The 19,094-nt window shown below is 42.6% G+C and overlaps 1 protein-coding gene across 3 annotated transcripts in view; it reads right to left on the bottom strand.

The window, feature by feature from the left end:
* Positions 1–19,094, bottom strand: part of USP13 (ubiquitin specific peptidase 13) — a 109,908-nt gene that overhangs the window by 49,001 nt on the left and 41,813 nt on the right. For all 3 annotated transcript variants that reach the window (XM_073896840.1, XM_025878299.2, XM_073896843.1), the window contains 4 exons: positions 14,005–14,147; positions 12,298–12,482; positions 5,422–5,516; positions 3,968–4,155 (listed from right to left, as the gene is read on the bottom strand). In XM_073896840.1, coding sequence (XP_073752941.1) covers positions 3,968–4,155; positions 5,422–5,516; positions 12,298–12,482; positions 14,005–14,147 — 611 coding nt within the window. The remainder of the gene's footprint in view (positions 1–3,967; positions 4,156–5,421; positions 5,517–12,297; positions 12,483–14,004; positions 14,148–19,094) is intronic.

The following is a 19,094-nucleotide window of genomic DNA, read 5'->3' on the forward strand; positions in this document are numbered from 1 at the left end:
GGTCTTCATTACAACCATATGAGGAAGGGATGGTTATTGTTACCCATTGGAGAGATGAGAAATCAGCATGCTTCCAAAGTTACCCAAGGAAGGAGTGATGAAGCCCAGAGTGCAACCAGGCAGCCTGGCTCCAAACCCCTGCTCTGAACCACTCTGCCCTGTCCGTGCTCCCTTGAGCAGGCCCCAGCCCCTCCTTCTGACCAGTTTACCTTGACAGAGCAGTGCCAACTTCCACCACCCATCTCTAACCTCAATATACAATCATTCCTTTCACTTCGTAAGTTCATTTCCTATTTCATACCCTCTGCTTTGTGCTGTTCATCTTTCCGTCTTCAGGCTTTGACTCTCTTGAGCGTGAAAGCTCTAGAGAGAAGAATCCAGAAGCAGATCCCTTTCCCCGGCACTTCATGCACCCTGCTCTGCCCACTTCTCTGACCTCATTCCCATCCCTCTCCCTAGTCCACAGCACCCCAGCCACGTGTCCTTCTTTGCCAGGACATGCCAAGCTCACACCTGCTTCAAGGTCATGCCATCTGCTATCTCTTTCCCGGAATGTTCTCTCCATAGACCTTTGCTCCATCTCAGATCTGTTTAAAAAGCACCTCCCCACCTCTCCTAATTCCCCATCACCTGATCCTGGTTGACTTTCTTCTTGGCATGCATCAGTATTTGCAATTTTATAATTTATCTCCTTGTTGATTATCTCTCTAGAGATTATATACTGGAGTATAATCTCCATGAAGGCAGATACATTTTCTAAATTACTGCATTTCCAGCACTAGAATAGCATCTGACGTGTAAAAGGCACTAAAAAAACATCTGTTGAATGAATACATTCATATAATGTAATCATATAACCACCTTCCATAACTGACTACCTATAAACCAACAGAAAAGGCATTACTGCGACAAAGCCCTAGCAGAGAACCACGACACACTAGTAGTTAGCAATGACCTCTACTACCGGACACTTGCAGGCACCTGCTATCTACAAACTCAGAATTTGTACCCCAGATTATGTACTTTTGTCAAAATTAACAGAGCCCACTTCTCTGGGACAGGCCCTTTCAAATGGCTTTTGGATATGTCATCTAGAAATTTTCAGTGGACCAAATAAGAGATCAACCAAACTTTGTAACCAAACTATCCACAGCCAGAGACTGCACAGAGGAATTGTTAATATACAACATGATGAACTCATTAGATCTCTTACAAGCCAGTCTTTATCGTATTTCAAAAGCTGACCAGATAAGAAAACCTCACTGGGAAGATAAGCATTAGTGAGGCTTATGCTTTCAGGCAAGATTGGTGGAGAAAAATGAAAAATTAAAGGTGGTAAATCTTTGATGTCAGAAAAGTCCATTTTGCTAGTAATTTCTATTACTTTTCTGAATGACGAGGACTATTCTTCATTACAACAAAGTTGAATTAAAACACAGAAGTAATGCTAGATACTTTTTAAAATATGTATCGTGACTTCAGTTTGCAGTCTAGTGGTTCTCAAAAAAGTAGTTTTGCTATCTGACAATCCATCTTAGTTCTCAATCAATTTATACGCCATTTATTTCGATTTGATCAGCATCAGAATTATTCTGAAATGTAAACCGGGTTCTAGTGGCAGGCAGGGTATCACAGAGTCAGGCTGACATTTCCGAATTACACTCTGGTTGTGCGTAAGCCATTTAATCTCTCCATGAGTCACTCTTTCTACTTATAAAATGGAGACACTGCTCCTGGACCCAACTCCACTGAGAGTTAGTCCTGATGGGGAGAAAGGAGTTTGAAGAGCAAGTATGTCAATCAAGTGATGTTTGGTAAAAGAATGAACAGACTGAGGACAAGTATTATGAGTAGGTTGCTCATGTTCTAATATACACAGTAAATGTTTAGAAAATAGAATATTAAATATTCAGTAATATACAATTCTGAGACTCTTGAAACAACACTGAGGGGAGATATGTGAATCTTAAATCCAAAACACAGACGTGAGGTACCTTTTTTCACTAGAGAAAAAAATTCAGAAATAGGACTGTTCATCAAACTTTGGAGGATAGAGAGCATTTTCAAAACCTATAGGCTGTAAGGCACCGAAACAGTTGTTGGGTTTTGTAACCAAAGAACACAAGTTCCCTCCATTCTAGTTTAAAAGAAATAATAATTACACAACATCTACCGCAAGGCCTTTCCTTCAATATTTTTTTTATTTAAATCAAGGACCATGAGAAACGTAAGATGAAGTTACACTGTTCCCCAATCAAATAAGAATACAAGTATGAGACATGGGCAAAAATTTATAAAAATAATACAGTGTGTCGGGCGTCGGGCATCTAAGTGGCTCAGTCAGTTAAACGTCTGCCTTCGGCTCAGGTCATGAGCCCAGGGTCCTGGGATCGAGCCCCACGTTGGGCTCCCTGTTCTTGGGGAGTCTGCTTCTCCCTCTCCCTCTGCTGCTCCCCCCGCTCGTGTTCCCTCCCCTCCCAAATAAATAAAATCTTTAAAAAAAAAAAAATATGATGTGTGAGGCATACCTTTGAAAAAGTGCTCCCATCTCAGAGCTTCAAACTTGCTCTTTCTCTGTCCAAAACCCTCTCTCCCCAGTTTTCCTGCGTATCAGTCAAGGTGTGTGTCCCTTTGTGTGCCCTCTCTCCAAAGAGACCCTCCCTGACCATCTCTTCCCCTTTTCCTTCACGGAACTTACCATGTTTATAACCATGCAGTTGTTCTTATGATCATTTGTTCACCGTCTGTTCCCCCAAGTGGAGCCAGGCACCACGTCCTTTCGTTCACCACTGAACCCCCTCCCCACCCAGCAACCTGCTGAGCAGAGCAGAACCCACTCTTCATTGGCTGGATGAGAAAATGAAAACTAGACACGCAAACTGTCCATAAATTTCCAAAGCCGGAAAACAGCAAGAAAAGTAAGTCTTCAAATACCAAGAGAGAAAAGAAGAGGGTGTCTGATATACTTTTGATTAGCTACCATGAAAGCCATTAGCATTTCAACTCCACAGGGCTAAAACATTGCCCTGGGCTATTCCCAGCAGGCTGTCTGCCCCTCCATCGGTGGGTCAGTGTGTGTCCTCTTCCAAACTTGAACCATGGTGGAAACCAACCCGCTCTGGAATACACTAGAGATAATTTTCTGAACTTCAGGCAGTGGCTGCCCACGAGTGCACCAGCCTCGGTCCCGGTCTGTGCAGCACCCCCGCTAAGCCCAGCCCAGAGAAGAGAAGGGCCACAAGACATAGCCGCTCTGCCCTCCGTGTGGGAGGAAGGAGGCAGCCTCGTACACACACACTTAGGAAACATCCTCCATCAGTGCCTCCCGATTATCTGTGGCGAAGGGCCAGCTTTTCTGTTTATTTCAACTCATACAGATGTCTCCTTTAAGATATATAATAAAAGTAATTCGAAAAATGAAATGCCACTTATAAAGCATGACAATGTCGACTTGCTACAAAAATTTCCACATGCTCCCTCTCCGTTTCCATAGTTATCACACATCCATACCCAGCAGTCCAAGGACCAGCACCAGTCCGCAAACCACATTTTGAGTTGTGAATAACGCAAACCTTAAATCCTCTAAGAAACTCCACTCACCAGGAGGGCAACACTGACCAAACCAATCACTGAATCTCTCCTAGCATATCTATAGAAGGAATGTGTCAGGCGTGCTGTGAAGATGGATGATTAATATTTTCTTGGCATAGAGGGGGACTGAAGGTCTAAAAACGGAAGCCATTATTAATACGACAAGCCCCGGTAAGTTTCTCAGTTACAAAGCTCTCCTGATCTCACCTGATTCCCATAACACTTGACAAGTGTTCTCACCCAGCTTCAGTGCAAGAAGTCACACCACACAGATGCGGTGGCATGTCCTGCAGGTGATGAAGACGAGCTTCCCCTGCACATCCGGGGGCGGACAAAGGGCAACGCTGTGCACCCAGCTCTGCGGGGGGACACTTACGCTCTCTGGAACTCTGGGATGCTGAAGATGGCCTGCATGACGGAACTCAGGTAGCAGCTGTTACCCAGATTCTTGAGACCCGTGTACCCGGGGCCATACATGGGCTTCAGCTTCGTCCCCGTCTCCTGGATCACTTCCCACTCACTGACCCGCGGCTTGATGTCATTGTCCCGAAGCCCATTCTCTGTCTGGGGCAAAGTCATTGAAGGAAACCAACTTTAGTTGTAATTATCACCCAAAGCCCATGTCCCAAGAATTATTTCTAACAGCAATGAATGTTTCTGCCCCTTTGTTCCCCAAGATAAGCAGAAAAATCACCTAATTAAAGGGACTGACATGGCGATGCTGCACAAAAATGTCAATATATTTAATGCCACAGAACTGCACACTTAAAAATAGTAAAATGGTAAATTTTATGTTATGTATGTCTTTCCACAGTAAATATACACACTTAAAAGACTTAAATATGAAAGAGAGAAACCAAGGGGAAAGGAGATAGGAGGAAGAAAGACAAATAGGAACGGAAAGAGAGAAGTTAGTAGAGTAATTATTGCAAAATACAGTAAAAACTGTATTTTCCAGTGCAACCCAGCAAACAGAAAGGCACGGCCACTGGAGAGGAAAGTGAAGGAAAATCACGGGCCTTGGAAGTGCCTTGAAGGGTGACATGAGTGAGGACAAGGAGATGGAGAGGAGGAGAGCCCGAGGAGAGGGAGACAGGCTGGGAGGGAGTGTGGAGTGTGGAGCGGAGCGCACACACTGAAGCAGCTCCTCACAGGCACAGACGTTACATAGTCGTGATATCAGCTTGAAAACACAATATTAAATGAAGCAACGCTTTTCCCATCAACAACAATATGTTGGCTTACTCTTTCCACCCCTGAGCTCTGCTTCCCTTCCTGAAATTAATTAAAGTGATGTCGGTCACAGATAATTTTAAAGGTTATCTTCCCGTACTTTCTCGCTTCAGTGAACAAGGAGTGATTCATGCAACTCTCCATCAAAGGAGACAGAAATTTTACGAGTAAACTCCAACTAAAACAAATGGTACTTGACGAGGTGCCATTTTTATTATAACATTAAAAAAAAAAAAATGTGGGCGCCTGGGTGGCTCAGATGGTTAAGCGTCTGCCTTCGGCTCAGGTCATGATCCCAGGGTCCTGGGATCGAGTCCCGCATCGGGCTCCCTGCTCCTTGGGAGCCTGCTTCTCCCTCTGCTTCTCTCTCTCTCTCTCTCTCTCTCTGTCTGTCATGAATAAATAAATAAAATCTTAAAAAAAATGTAAGCTGGTAACCAAAAGAAAATGTTAATTAATTAAATTCAAGGAGTAAATGCAAACATTAAAACCTAAAACCTATAAAAGTAAAATTCCTGTTATAGCAATTACATATTAAAGAAACCAAAGGGTTCCCTCCCCGCAGGGAAGGAATACAGACAAAGTGGACCTTCTTACCCCATGCATATGAAGCATATCAATTCCAAAATGCGCTAAGTGCTTGGCCAAATGAGGATCCAAAACAGGTTCCTCTTCTTGAAAAGAATAAACATCTACAGGGTGAAGAGAAAACAAGGAATGAGATCTTTAATCAAGTCATTCAATATTCAACATATATCTATTGAGCTCCCACTATGCGCCAGGCTTGGGATACATGGTGAATAAAGCCAATAGCAACCTCCTGTGAGTTACACTCAACTGGAGAAAAGACAGATGATCAACAACAAACATAATTAATAGGTCTATTTTGTAATTATACCCATATATCAATTTTTGACGTTTCAGAAGGTTAATTTTTAAAAAGGTTTTCTGAGACAAAAAAAAAAAATTTAAAAAGCAGTGTCTAAAAGTTAAAATAGTTGAAATTAGATGAGTGTAAATGCCTAACAACTGATTTTCTAACCAAAACTGCACTGGCATAACAACCGTGCAGGAGGAGGGAAGGGTGAGGGAGGACAGAGTGGCAACACCTGCCGTGGCAGGGGAACCTATGAGGGGACAGAGGGGACACACGGGCCCTCGAGAGCAGCTGAATGGCTGGAGGAAGGTGTTAGGTCCAAGACAAAACTAACTTCTGCTGTAGAATCCTCTAGAGTCTCAGACCTACCAGCTCACCAGCGTCCACCTCCCACCTGGCCCTGCATCCCTTCTTTCCAACATTAGTGTCCACACCCCACTGAGCTGGTGAGGGACTTAGTGAAGAATGTGCAGTGCACCCCGTAGCACTCACAGCAAATGAGGATGCTCATGGCCCAGCCAGGTGACTCAGGAGGTTCTAGCCACCCCCAGGCCCAGCCCACTGCTCCCAGGGCCTGAGAGATTGGTATCTTGGCCTTCTTGGCAAATCCGCCAAAAAGCTATCGAAACCACTGCCTTGTGTGTCCTCACACAGCAGTGCAGTGTGGGAGAGGGGACAGATACCTTCAGGCCCATTTTGCAGATGAGGAAAAGAGGCTCATGAGGTTAAATCATTTGCCTCAAACCCCACAGGTAGCCCAGAACCCAGGTATCCTGACCTCTCACCCAGTCCTTTTTCCTCTACACCGGACTATCTCTTTAGATCTCTCAGGAGACTCAGAGACTTAGTGAAGCACCATCCTAGGCCCTGAACAGGAAGGGATAGTCAAAAACCACAATTTCTTCACTCTTAAATTGGAAAAACAAAATCTATTACAAGGAAAATAGATATCAAGATAGTAGGGGTTCATGGGTGGCTCAGTCAGTTGAGCGTCCTCCTCTTGGTTTTGGCTCAGGTCATGATCTTGGGTGGTGGGATTGGGCCCCACGTTGGGCTCCATGGTGGGTGTGGAGTCTGCTTGAGATTCTCTCTTCCTCTGCCCTTCCAATCATGTCCTCTGTCTCTCTCTCTAAAATAAGTAAATAAGGGCGCCAGAGTGGCTCAATCAGTTAAGCCTCTGCCTTTGGCTCAAGTCATGATCTCAGGGTCCTGGGACTGAGCCCCTCATCGGGCTCCCTGCTGGGCGGGGAGTCTGCTTCTCGCTCTCCCTCTGCCCCTCCCCCTGCTCCTGCTCTCTCTCTCCCAACTAAATAAATAAAATCTTTTAAAAATTTTTTTAAAAATAAAATAAAATAAGTAAATTTTTAAAAAGAATAAAAAGGGTAGCATTCTTTAGGACAATAAAGGAGATTGTCCAAGGGTTTTCCTCTTCTCTGGAACATCACCGGAAGGAAAAAAATACACACACACACACACACACACACACACACACTATGGTGATCTTCTGACCCAAACCCAGATATGTGGAGACTCACTGCCACCAAAGGAAGTCAGTCTTTCCATTATTAATAGAGTAGATGTTGCATAGCTTTCTCTCCTATCCCTCTTCCTCTAGGGGCCCATTTTAACTTGTAGATAGGCAGCCTTCATTTATATTCTTTCTTTAGAATAATTCAGTGCTCTCAAAAGCAAAAACACAAGACAAAATCCCCAGCCCAATCAAGAAAAACTTCCCCAAAAGTTTAAATGCTAAAAACACCAACAAAAATCTTTAATAACTTGAAACAAACACATAAGTAATATTTTTTAGTCTATGGCAAATGACAAGAAAAATACCACTCAAATACTGGCTGAAGGTGAAAATGACATTCCCTAGGCACTTTAACTTTGGTCATTATTAACTAGTGAAATAGTTCTGAAGACTTAGGACTCTAAGCCTCTAATGACTTGAGCTTTATTAGAAAATAACAAAGTTGCCAGAGCTGAGCAGTTGGCATTGGCCTAGGATTTTGAAATAAATGAAAATCACACAGCACTCTATAATTTTTAATTTGTTAGGCTCATGCTATATTGAGAAATTAATGTTTCCTCCCTCCAGTCATTAACTGCTCCGAAGATGTGACATGATTTGGTGAGACACGACAGTTATTTTTTTTACTCCAATGACAAAAACAGTTGAGTGAGTAACATACAAGAAATCTAAAAATGAACTGTGATCCTAGAATTTGGCAAGCATGAAGAATTTATAAATGACACGTAGTCATAGAAAAAAAATGTGAAGTGGACTCAGGAAAGAGCACCCTAAGATGCTACTGAGCTGGTGCAGGGTCCAGTGGGGGCAGGCGATCTCACAGCTGCTGTGGGCATCTCCAGAAACTTCTCCTGCAACCACCAAGGCACCGAGGCTTCTTTTGGGTAACCTAGTTTCACGATAGAAGAACGAAACACCCTCTCCTGTCTCTGTCCCTCCTCACTCCCTTCCCACCCAGAACCTCATCCTTGCTTTGCCAAATCAATGTCTCCTCCCACAAAGGAAAGCTCTTTTTATGTGTTTGTTTGTATGGTGATTTGTTGCTGGGTTTGTTTGTCGCTGTACTCATGGAGACCCAGAATGGAATTTGATATGGGGCCATTACCCATGCCACCACAATGGCCTCGCCTAGGCGGTCCAGGCTTCTTGGAAGAACTGATTCTAAGTTGCGACCTCAAGGTAAGTAGGAGTTTCTCACCGAACAGGTATATCCTTATTGGGGAGAAGGAAACCGGGATGACCAGATCACATTACCATAAAATAGTTGAGTCCACAACCTGCTTGGATTCCATGTTCACTAAGCAATACTCTAAATATAAGTCAGCTCCCCACAGGAAAGGAATGTACTGGTCAAGCCAACATAAACATCCCACTTACAGGCAGTTGTGGTTCTCACCATAAACTAAAAAATAAACACTTTCTCTCTTGCTAGTTGAATTAGCCTCAGTGAGCCTAGCAAATATGGAAATGGGACCATTGGCAGTGTTACCTTCACCAGGAGGTGGCTACCCGCCCCTAGACAGAGGGCACCCTGCGCTCCCAGGCCTCAATGTCCACAAGGCTCATCATCAGACATTAAGGGAAATTTTAGGCATGTTTACATTAACTTATTTGGCTTTAAAATAAACGAGTTACAGCTAGCAATCTATTAAACAGACTTAAAAGAAACTAATGTAAAACTGATGCATCCCATAAACTAATATAAGAATTAGACTGAAAATAATCATTTGTGTTAAAACCAACTCTGCACAAGACAAGCAGAAATCAAATCCTGATCTTTCTTCAAAAAGTGAACATTATCTCAGGTGAATGAATTCAAGAACTCTCATCATGGGCTATAGGATCTACATTGCTGTTTGTTTTATGCCTTCTATGATAGAAACAGGAATATTTATTCAAATATCTAAATTATATAAGGAAAAGTTCTCCCTCCTCTACAAACAAACAAAACAAAACAAAACAAAAAAACACTTAACTATGGCAGATAATGAATTAATATTCTTAGCAGCTGAAGTTTTTTTTATTTTTTTTATTTTTTTTTTAAAGATTTTATTTATTTATTTGAGAGGCAGCATATGAGAAGGGGGAGGGTCAGAGGGAGAAGCAGACTCCCTGCTGAGCAGGGAGCCCGAGGCGGGACTCGATCCCGGGACTCCAGGATCATGACCTGAGCTGAAGGCAGTCGCTTAACCAACTGAGCCACCCAGGCGCCCTGAAGAGTTTTTTTTAAACCAATAAGGAACACCTACACATATGCCTACTAGAAATCAACCTAAGAAATTCACAAATAGAATTACAAATGGCCAAAAATACTATGAAAAATATTCAGCCTCCCTAGTAAAGCAAATGAAAACAAGATACCAGATTAGCAAAGGTTTTTAAAAACGGCGAATATCCAAAGTTGTTAAAGATTTGCTGAAAGGGGTACTCTCATACACTGCTAATGGGAATGTGAGTTACTGTAACTGTTTAAAAGAGAAATTCGGCAACTGAAAATGTGAAAGGTTCAACCCTTTGTTCATAAGAATTTGTCCTAAATATATCATTAGACAAACATCCAAAGATTTCCATATATACAAGGATGCTCACCAGAATAGCAAAAAAATTATAACAACTAACAGGGGTATAGTGAAATGATTTATGGAACTATTGTGGGATACTGAAGAGTATTTAATGACACGGAATATACATATATATACACATATGTATATACACCCATATATATATAAATATATATATTTATTTAATGTTAAACAGAAGAAAACAAGGAATAGAACTTCATACGGTGTGAATCCTTTTTCGTAAAAATGTAGAACGGGGCAGTCTGGGGGGCTTGTGTAAGAACTGATCAAGACCTTAAAACAGAAAACAAAACTGAAAGGAGATAACCAAATTGTTAGAAGTGATTTGTCAAATGATATTACTAGTGATTTTTATTTACTTCTCTAAATCTTTCTGTTTTCTAAATATGTTACACTGAATATCTGCTCCTTGTATAATCAAGGGGCAAATATAAAATGTTCCTTCCTCAAGTTGAAAGGAAAAAAATTTTAGATGAAAAGAAGAAAAAAGTCTAAATCATAGCTTGAAAATAAGTTTCATGCTAGAAAAAAGGCTTCTGGAAAATTAAAGACATGTAGAGAACAGAATTAACCCTTGCCTTTATTATTAGCATACATTTAAATAGAATCTAATTATTTAAATACATACCAGTCGGTTTATTTAAGAAAAGTATTTGCACCTACCACGTGTAAGAGGAACCCAAAGATGAGTAAGACATAGCTCTGCCTTCAAACAACTGAAATTTTAGAACAAAGCCACGTATACAAACAATTGTATTGTAGTCTTAGGTTGTTCTGGGAACTGGACTTCTAATAACTGGTCTTATCAAAGCACTACAAAAAACAACATAGAAAGGAGGCACATTCAGAGCGCCTGGATAGCACAGTCCGTTAGGCATCTGACTCTTGGTTTCTGCTCAGGTTGTGATCTCAGGGTAGTGGGATCAAACCCTGTGCCAGGCTCCATACTCAGCACGGAGTCTGCTTGGGATTCTCTCTCCTTCTCCCTCTGCCTGCAACCCACCCCCCGATCCACACGTTCACACTTGCATGCATGCTGTGTCTAAATGAATAAATCTTAAAAAAAAAAAGGAGACACATTCAAATGATTCTCCCACCCCTTACAATTTTACCCACTAGAACTCCTATATTACAAACCCTTCCCTCTGTAGCCTTATGATGGTTGCCTTGTACAGCAGTCATTCAACATAGCGAAGACCTGTAAGCAACTTGCTGTAACCCTCAATCCAACTGCATGTCCCTAATTTCCTCTTCAGATTCTGGAATTTGCAGGATTCACCCTGGCTTGTGTAGAGGTTTATCCACTTGGGGGGAATGTCTGGCACCAGGATGTGGGACTTTTGCAGCTACTTCTCTCTAATGAGTTAAAAATCAGTCCACTAACTTTGGAAGCACGAAGATTATCCAAAATGTCAATCAAAAGAATCTTTACATGACCAAACTGTCAGCCCTCAATTCTAAAACAAATGAAAAACAAAACCAGTTTGATGGAAAAGACATGGTAGACAAGACGTGTGCTATGGAGAAAACATCCTAGCCAATTAACTCTGAAGCAGGCGAATTCAGTCTTAAAAGAGAACAAAAGATAAGACAAATGTCTTTGTATTTCTCCTAAAAAATCATCTGACCTTAAAATAAAGAAGAAATAAAGACCAAAACTTGGAAAGATGAAGAAGACTGACCTAGGTCTTGGTCCAGATCTATCCTTACTGAGTAAATGTTTTCTTTTTTTTTATTTTTTTTTACTGAGTAAATGTTTTCAATGATGCTTAGAGGATGGATTTTTATGGCCCTTGCTCAGCATTTAAGTTCTTTGTTATTGATCCTGATACTATTTCCCTTTTCCATCACAAAATGGTAGATGGAATGAACTGTACAAACGTGGCCAAAAACTAACATTTGAGAGCATACGGTGTGAGAACATAAAGAAAGAGAACCAATTCTGAAGGTGACAATACAAGTAGGAACCAAGTCTAATCCTTTGCTGCCGGCTGCTGTCAGGGACTCTGACACACAACATCCTTTAAAATCCCTTCCCTTAATGTTTCCACTAGTTTCTAAAATGATGCTCACCCCCATAATGAATTCTAGGGCTTCCCTCTACAGTTCTAATGGTGGACTTATTTATCCCTGTTCACTTCACAAGTCCTGGTTCCTACCCCTCTGTCCTCTTATCCAAGAGATATACAGAAAGACGGTAATAACAGGTAATAGTAGCAACTAACTTTTATTAAGGCCTTACTGTGTGCACTAGGCTAAATGCTTTAGACACATTAACAGATCTATGAGAGAGCTACCACGATCATCCTCAAGATGAGGAACCTGAAGCTGAGAAGGATTTGAAGACTTGCCAGTAAGAGGCAGAATCAGGATTCAAACCTGAGCTGTGTCCAGAGCCTACACCTTCCAACCTAGGAATGAAGGCACCGGTTCAACTAAGAGGAGCCACTGCAAGTTCTGAAAGTCAGTGAGGGCACACTCACCTGCCCCGTCAGGAGAGATGGTTCCCAGTTTCACAGCTAGAGGGTAGCCCATGTCTCTGTAATGCTCCAGCGCGTGGCCGTTGCCTCCAGAGCTGTCGAAGAACCACTTCCCACACAGCACGGAGCCATCGGTCAGATTCAACCAGAGGTTCTCCCGCAGGTCACACCTGGCACACTTCCAACCACTGAAAAGTCAGTGGAGAGCAGTTACTATCACTGGAACACGAAGCATAGCTAGAAAATTAGCATCCAAGAAAACAGACTGTCTCAAGCTGGGGGTCACAGGAAATGGTGAGTGAAACAAAGGAAACCGGTGCTTCCTTCCCCCTCTTCTCCCTCCAGAATGTTAACGTCGCCCCTCCCAGAGCAGCAGGACCAATCAGTACCCTGCCTGCCTCCGCCAGGGCTCTTTTACTTTAGAAAACTGACACAGTGGGACGCCGGGGTGGCTCAGTCGGTTAGGCGTCTGCCTTCGGCTCAGGTCGTGATCTCAGGGTCCTGGGATCGAGCCCCGCATCGGGCTCCCTGCCCCACGGGGAGTCTGCTTCTCCCTCTGCCTCTCTCTCACTCTCACTCTCTCTCAAATAAATAATCTTTTAAAAAATTGGCAAATAAATAATCTTAGAAAAACACAGAACCTGAGGTCAGGAGGGGAGGTCATTTCCTTCAAATTCCTACATGAGGGACAGTGGAGCTCAAATAAGTCCAAAACATGAAGGATCCCATGTGCGTAAACATGTGAAGTTCTAAAGCATTAACCACACCTAGTAAAACCTGTTTAAACAAAATCCTACTATGCAGCAGATCTGAATGAAGTATGAAGAATGTCAATTTCACTGAAGGTTAAATGTCAGGTACATGCCAAGTACCCTATGGAAGTTTGATCATCTAATTCTATTCAACACCCTTCAGAATCAATATCCCCAACCCCATTATCAAAGGGAGACACTGAGGCCCAGAAGTAGCCTGCCTTCCCCTATGACCACACAGAATGGGAAGGCAGCACAGGCAGGTTCAATAAGACTAGAGCACCTGCCTCTGTCCACACAACAGACCTAATAGGAGATGCTAATGTAGCCCAAAGAACATTCTAGCCACAAAGGTGACAACCAAAGACTGGTAAAAGTTGGGTTCCCCTAGAAGTAAACTCTGAAACTAAGGTTTGAATGTAAATGGCTTGTTTAGGAAGTGATCCCAGGAAGCACTGGAGGGAAGGAAGACTGGAAAGGGCAGGCAGTCAGTCCAGGTACGTCAACAAGCAGATGACCACCATGGGCAACTGGGGCTCAGTCCAGTTGGGGACCTCCCCTCGAGGGGTCAGGGTCCAGGGTATTTATCCACCCACACCAGAGTCACTGGTTGAGGGCTGTTCCAGGACAGGAGGAAGCATTAACTCCATGGCATTTCTCACTGTCCCATGCACAGGCCTGCCTGGCCTCAGCAGGCAGAGAAAGCCCTCAAGCAAAGAACTGTGGGTGCTTGCCACTGAGAGCCAAAGGGGTGGGGATGAGCTCAAGGATATGGGCTGGCCGTGCTCAGCCTCTACAAAGGTGCAGATACTTTTAGAAAGAGCTTTTGAGCTTAGTTTTAATCAGAGGCATCTGGTAAAAATATATATAACTGCCAATTCAGAGAAGGGGTAGAAATGTAAATATTCCTTTAGCCAGTTTTAAGGGGTAAAGTTCCATTTCGCTATTTGACACTCACCTTGGAGGAATCCTGACTCCATTGTCCAACTGGGTAAGGTTATTGGCATATTTGGATACTGGCAATTCATTTTCCCATGTGTCTGGGTCCTGCTTTCTATATGGAGATTTTGAGCTGAGAACTGCATCACAAGCAATTGTTACCTGTAAGACAAACCCAGATGTCACAGTAAAAACAGTTTGAGAGAATAGCAACTTCTAGAAAACAAGTTTAAAAGTTCATTAATAAATACAGCCTGATCCAAGAAAATTTAGACAGCAGTGACCATAAGAGCAAGATCCTAGTTAGCTGATTCCAGCACTTTCTCCATGAATCTAGCTAGGGTTTGTCCCTAACCTAGAGTGTGCAGCATTTACAATGATACAAGATAGCAAGGAACCCAATCCAGTCTGTAAACCCAAGCAGAGTCAGATTTAACAATTTCTTAGCTAGCAGACTAAAAGTATTAGGTGAACGATTTACAAGAGTGAAATTAGCTACAGGAATGCCTAGGATTTACCCAAGTGGTATGTTTTCCTCCTAACAAATATACACCCAGATATCCAATATCCTCAACTCATCACACAATGCCATGTGGTCAAGGGCATTTGAATGGAATGCAAGCAGCATGGCTCCATTTCTTAATCTGGTGCAAATGTGACCCTGGACAGGGACATGCCCAGGTATCTCTGTGCCAGGTCAGTCAACATCATGAGCAAATCTGTGATGTCCAGCTTGGCACCAGCTGACCACAGGGGAAGAGGGTGCAAATTCTCTGCTTTCTCCTAAACCCAATTAATCCGGCACATATGCATATCACCGCATTTGCTATTTGCTTAATGCTATAACAACTATTTCTAGCTGTCTTTAAAAACATATTCTGGTGGGAGTGTAAGATGGGGCAGCCACTTTGGCAAACAGTTTGGCAGTTCCACAAATGGTTAAACTGAGTTACCGTATATATAACCTAGCAATTCGACTCCTAGGTATATATCCAAGAGAAATGAAAATATGTGCCCATGCAAAAACTTACATGCAGATGTTCACAGAAGCATTATTTAGAATAGCCAAAAAGCAGAAACAACCCCAACGCCCATTAATGACAAATGGATAAATAAAATGTCTTATGTCCACACAATGAAATGTTATTCAGCAATAAAAAGGAATGAAGTCCTGATACATACCACAACATGAATGAACCTTGAAAATAAATACATGCTACGTAAAAAAGGCCAGCCACAAAGAACTATGTATAATGTACGATTCCATTTATATGAAATGTCCAGAATAGGCAAATCCATCGAGACGGAAAGTAGAGGAGGGATTGCCAGAGGCTGAAAGGGATGACAGGTGAAGGGGTGATGAGAATATCCCACAAGGAGAGGCGGCAATGGATGCCCAACTCCGAATACAACAAAAGCCACTGATGGTTTAAAAAAGTTTTTAAACCAAGGTTTGTATTCTACATCACTAACATCCTGCACAATTAGCTGAACTTCACGCAGAGTGTTTTCCCCTGGGTAGCCCTAGAACTCATTAAGAGACCATGAAGGAAGCTCCCTCGGCTGCCGTCCCCTGCCCACCCAGCCCATGGGCAATTCCTCCAACTGCTACGTCCAGAATCTGTTTGGAACCTTCCTCTTCTCACCTTCAGTCACTCTTGTCTTGGTCCCAGCCACTAACACAGCTCACCCAGATGGCCACACAGCAGCCTCCTTGCAGGTTCCTTTCTCCCACGCCTGCCCCCTCCTCTGTACAGTAGCCAGACTGGTCTGCTGGGAATATCACATCCTCTCCCGCTGCAGCTGAAAAGTCTCCAAGGCACTACCGATGGATGGCACTGAGCAAGGCACGGTCAGGAATAAGGAAGAGATCTCTGCCCTCAGAAAGCTTATACGCCATGACACGCCAGGCGTCCACAAATACATTTAAACCTTTTAAAAGAGAGAGTCCCACTCATCTCTCACCACAAGCACTTTTAGACAATTAGCCTTTCCTTTCAATTATCAAAGTTAATCTCCCACTTCCTTCCAGAAGTACCCCTAGAAAACAGGGTTGAGGTCACCACAAACCCCCTCCTGATCCTCCGGGTTTGGGCTGCGTTAGCACTCGGGCTACACGTCCCAAGCTTTTCCGTCTGGTCTGTTGTGACAATCTCCTGGTTGCTTCAGTGACTATCTCAGTCCCTTCCCTGCCCTCCTCTGAATCTTCTCCACAGGGCACAATAATGTCGATCAAGATGTAAATACAATATTCTCTCTGTTCTTTGCATATACTTCTTGGTGACACTCAACAAAATTTCCTCAAATTTCTGGGCCACTACGAAACACTGATCTAGTGTTTTCAGGGTATCATCTGAAATCACTTAGCGGCCCTTCATATGGATCATAGCTGAAGATCAGGATCTATTATCCTATAATTATGCCATGAATTGTCTTTCCCTGGATTTGTTGTCTAGAGTGAAGAAAAAAAAAAAAAAAAAAAAAAAAACTTGGTACTAGTCCTGGCTCCATCCCAGGCCTCATAGGCTTCAAATTCAGTAGGGTTCTGGAACTGACTCAAACTGGCTCCCAGAATTGATTGTTAAATTTTAAGAAATTCTGCAAGATGGTTGTTAAACACAGCCATTATTGAAAATTAAATTATAAAAACTTACAATCAAGTAAAATACATTTTTAAAAAGTAACAAACACTCAAAATTCTTCACTTCCTGTTCTACTATATCTTACGAGTTTCTGTGTGCTCTTGAGGTTATTTATATTTACATTATGTGACTGGCGGGAATTCTATATAATGGCATGCCTACACTCTGTAGACTCTCTTTTCAACACTGCTTTCGAGACATCCTGTTAGTCTGAAATCAGCCACGGTGGGAATATTTACACCACGGAAATCATCAAACACTACAAAGCAGGCCTTTCCCCCAGGGAGCTGGTTGCTAAATATTTACAAGCACATCATTGCTTGAGTTCCTGATGTCTAAAATGAGGCACTGGATTTCAGGCTATAAGATCCCTACTGAGCTCCAAATGCTATGTCTCTTCAAACTCCACATCACTGAGAGGTGGTTTAACTTTCTGGTAGAATCCACAGAGTTCTTATCAGAAACAGAATTTTTTTCTGAGCTGAGAAGCTCAAAAGATGAAGGAAGAGTCATCTGGTTGGGTGATTTCCAGCTCAATAATTTTTGTTATTTAAAAGCTTAAAAAAAGAGTCTGCCTTCGGCTCAGGTCATAATCCCAGGATCAAGCCCCAGGTCGCGCTCCCTGCTCAATGGAGAGTCTGCTTCTCCCTCTCCCCCTGCTCAGTCTCTATCTCGCTCGCTCTCTCACACACACACACACTTGCTCACTCACTCTCTCTCAAATAAATAAATAAGTAAATAAATAAAATCTTTCAAAGCTTAAAACGAGAATATCAAACACCAAAAAATGTAGCAGAAGCATGAAAAGATAGGAACTAGCACCTGATATATAAATAAATCCTATCAGTTACCATCAGATAAACCCAGGCTTTTCCTTCAATTTCTCCACCCCAACTTTCAAATAATTCTCCCTCTCCTTTTTTAGAAAATTTTTTAAATGTTTTATTTATTTATTCATGAGAGTTAAAGAGAGAAAGAGAGAGGCAGAGGCAGAGAGAGAGAGGCAGAGGCAGAGAGGGAAGCAGGCTCCCCACCGAGCAGGGAGCCCGATGCAGGACTCCATCCCAGGACCCTGGGATCATGACCTGAGCCGAAGGCAGATGCTCAACCATCTGAGCCACCCAGGTGCCCCCTTTTTTAGAAAATTTTTACGTATTTCTTGATGCTAAAAGACCGTATTAAAAATTATAACATATATTGAGGGACTCAGATTCTATGACTCTTCACTTTTATTTAAATAAAAGTATTCACACTTTGAATTATATTCTGAATATAGGAATAATTAAAAAACACTTAAAGGCTCCATCAACTTTTTCACATAAAGGCTTCTCTTTCATAAGTGAGTGAGAGAAAAACCATTTCTCGTGACATTTATTCACAAAGCGCTTCTTTATTTCTTTTCTGACAGCAGACGTAAGAGTTATATTAAATAAGGGCAGGCAGCAAGAACTCTCAGTATCATGGAGATACAAGCTTTAGTATATAATTTCAGGTAATGGGACGAGGTAAGACCATTTTGCCCACTCATACATTTTATCCTTGGTAACGGCCACATGAGTCAACACAGGGAACTGGAGAAAGGAGAGGTAATTTAATTCTCTATGCACTGCTAAACACTGTGCACTTAGCACTAAAAAAGGATATGTCACGTATAATAATTAGAGGAAAGAGCTACAGTAGCTAAATACACATTTTCATTTCTATGGTCTTATATTTAGGTAGAAAGTAGGTCAGGGGCAAAAGAGGTTGAATGGTAGAAACCTGGTCTCTAATGACATGGGAACCCCAAGCACAAACACGCCCCCCCTCCTGGCAGAAGCAAGTGAGCAGGTGGCTGTAGATACAAAGTCACACAATGTCCTGAGGATTCCCGGACCTAAACACCTGGCTCTTGTTCTGGGGGAGTGCGGGGAGGGAAGAGAGCTAGCATGTCTAAACTCCGTGGACCCTGACCCTCCTGCTCCCGGGGGCCAGGCTCTGAGAAGTCAGGGTGCGCACAGAGTGGGAAAGACAAAAAGAAAGGAGAGAAAGATGGGGTGGGGGAGACAATACAGGACAGGAGGAAAGAACAGGAACAATCCCTGGGTCCTGACAGGAGCTCCGCGCCTCCTTATGAGATCAAAGTACAACAGAACGTGGCTTCCTCACCTCCCTTGCCACCCAGCTCCATGTCATTCAGGAAGGTGAATGTTGCTCCACGAAAATCAAGGGAAGGGAAGAGAAAAAAAAATTCACCACTAAATCTAAACGCTAAAACCTAGAAAGTAGTTTTATTCTTCATGAGGAACAAAACTTTCAAGGAGTCTCACGTTACCACGGAGCTCCTGCAGATCTGTGATTTGTAAACGTTTGGTTATTTTTATAATCGTGTTGCTGTTGCTTCGGCAGAGAAATCCTTATTTTTCCCAAACAAAATCTCACGTGGAAGGCTAATATGCACAAGAGATAAAAATATAGCCATTCCTCT

The sequence above is a fragment of the Callorhinus ursinus genome, unplaced genomic scaffold, assembly GCF_003265705.2.
Source record: "Callorhinus ursinus isolate GAN/ISIS: 27379988/994484 unplaced genomic scaffold, GSC_fseal_2.0 scaffold1, whole genome shotgun sequence".
Taxonomy (NCBI): domain Eukaryota; kingdom Metazoa; phylum Chordata; class Mammalia; order Carnivora; family Otariidae; genus Callorhinus; species Callorhinus ursinus.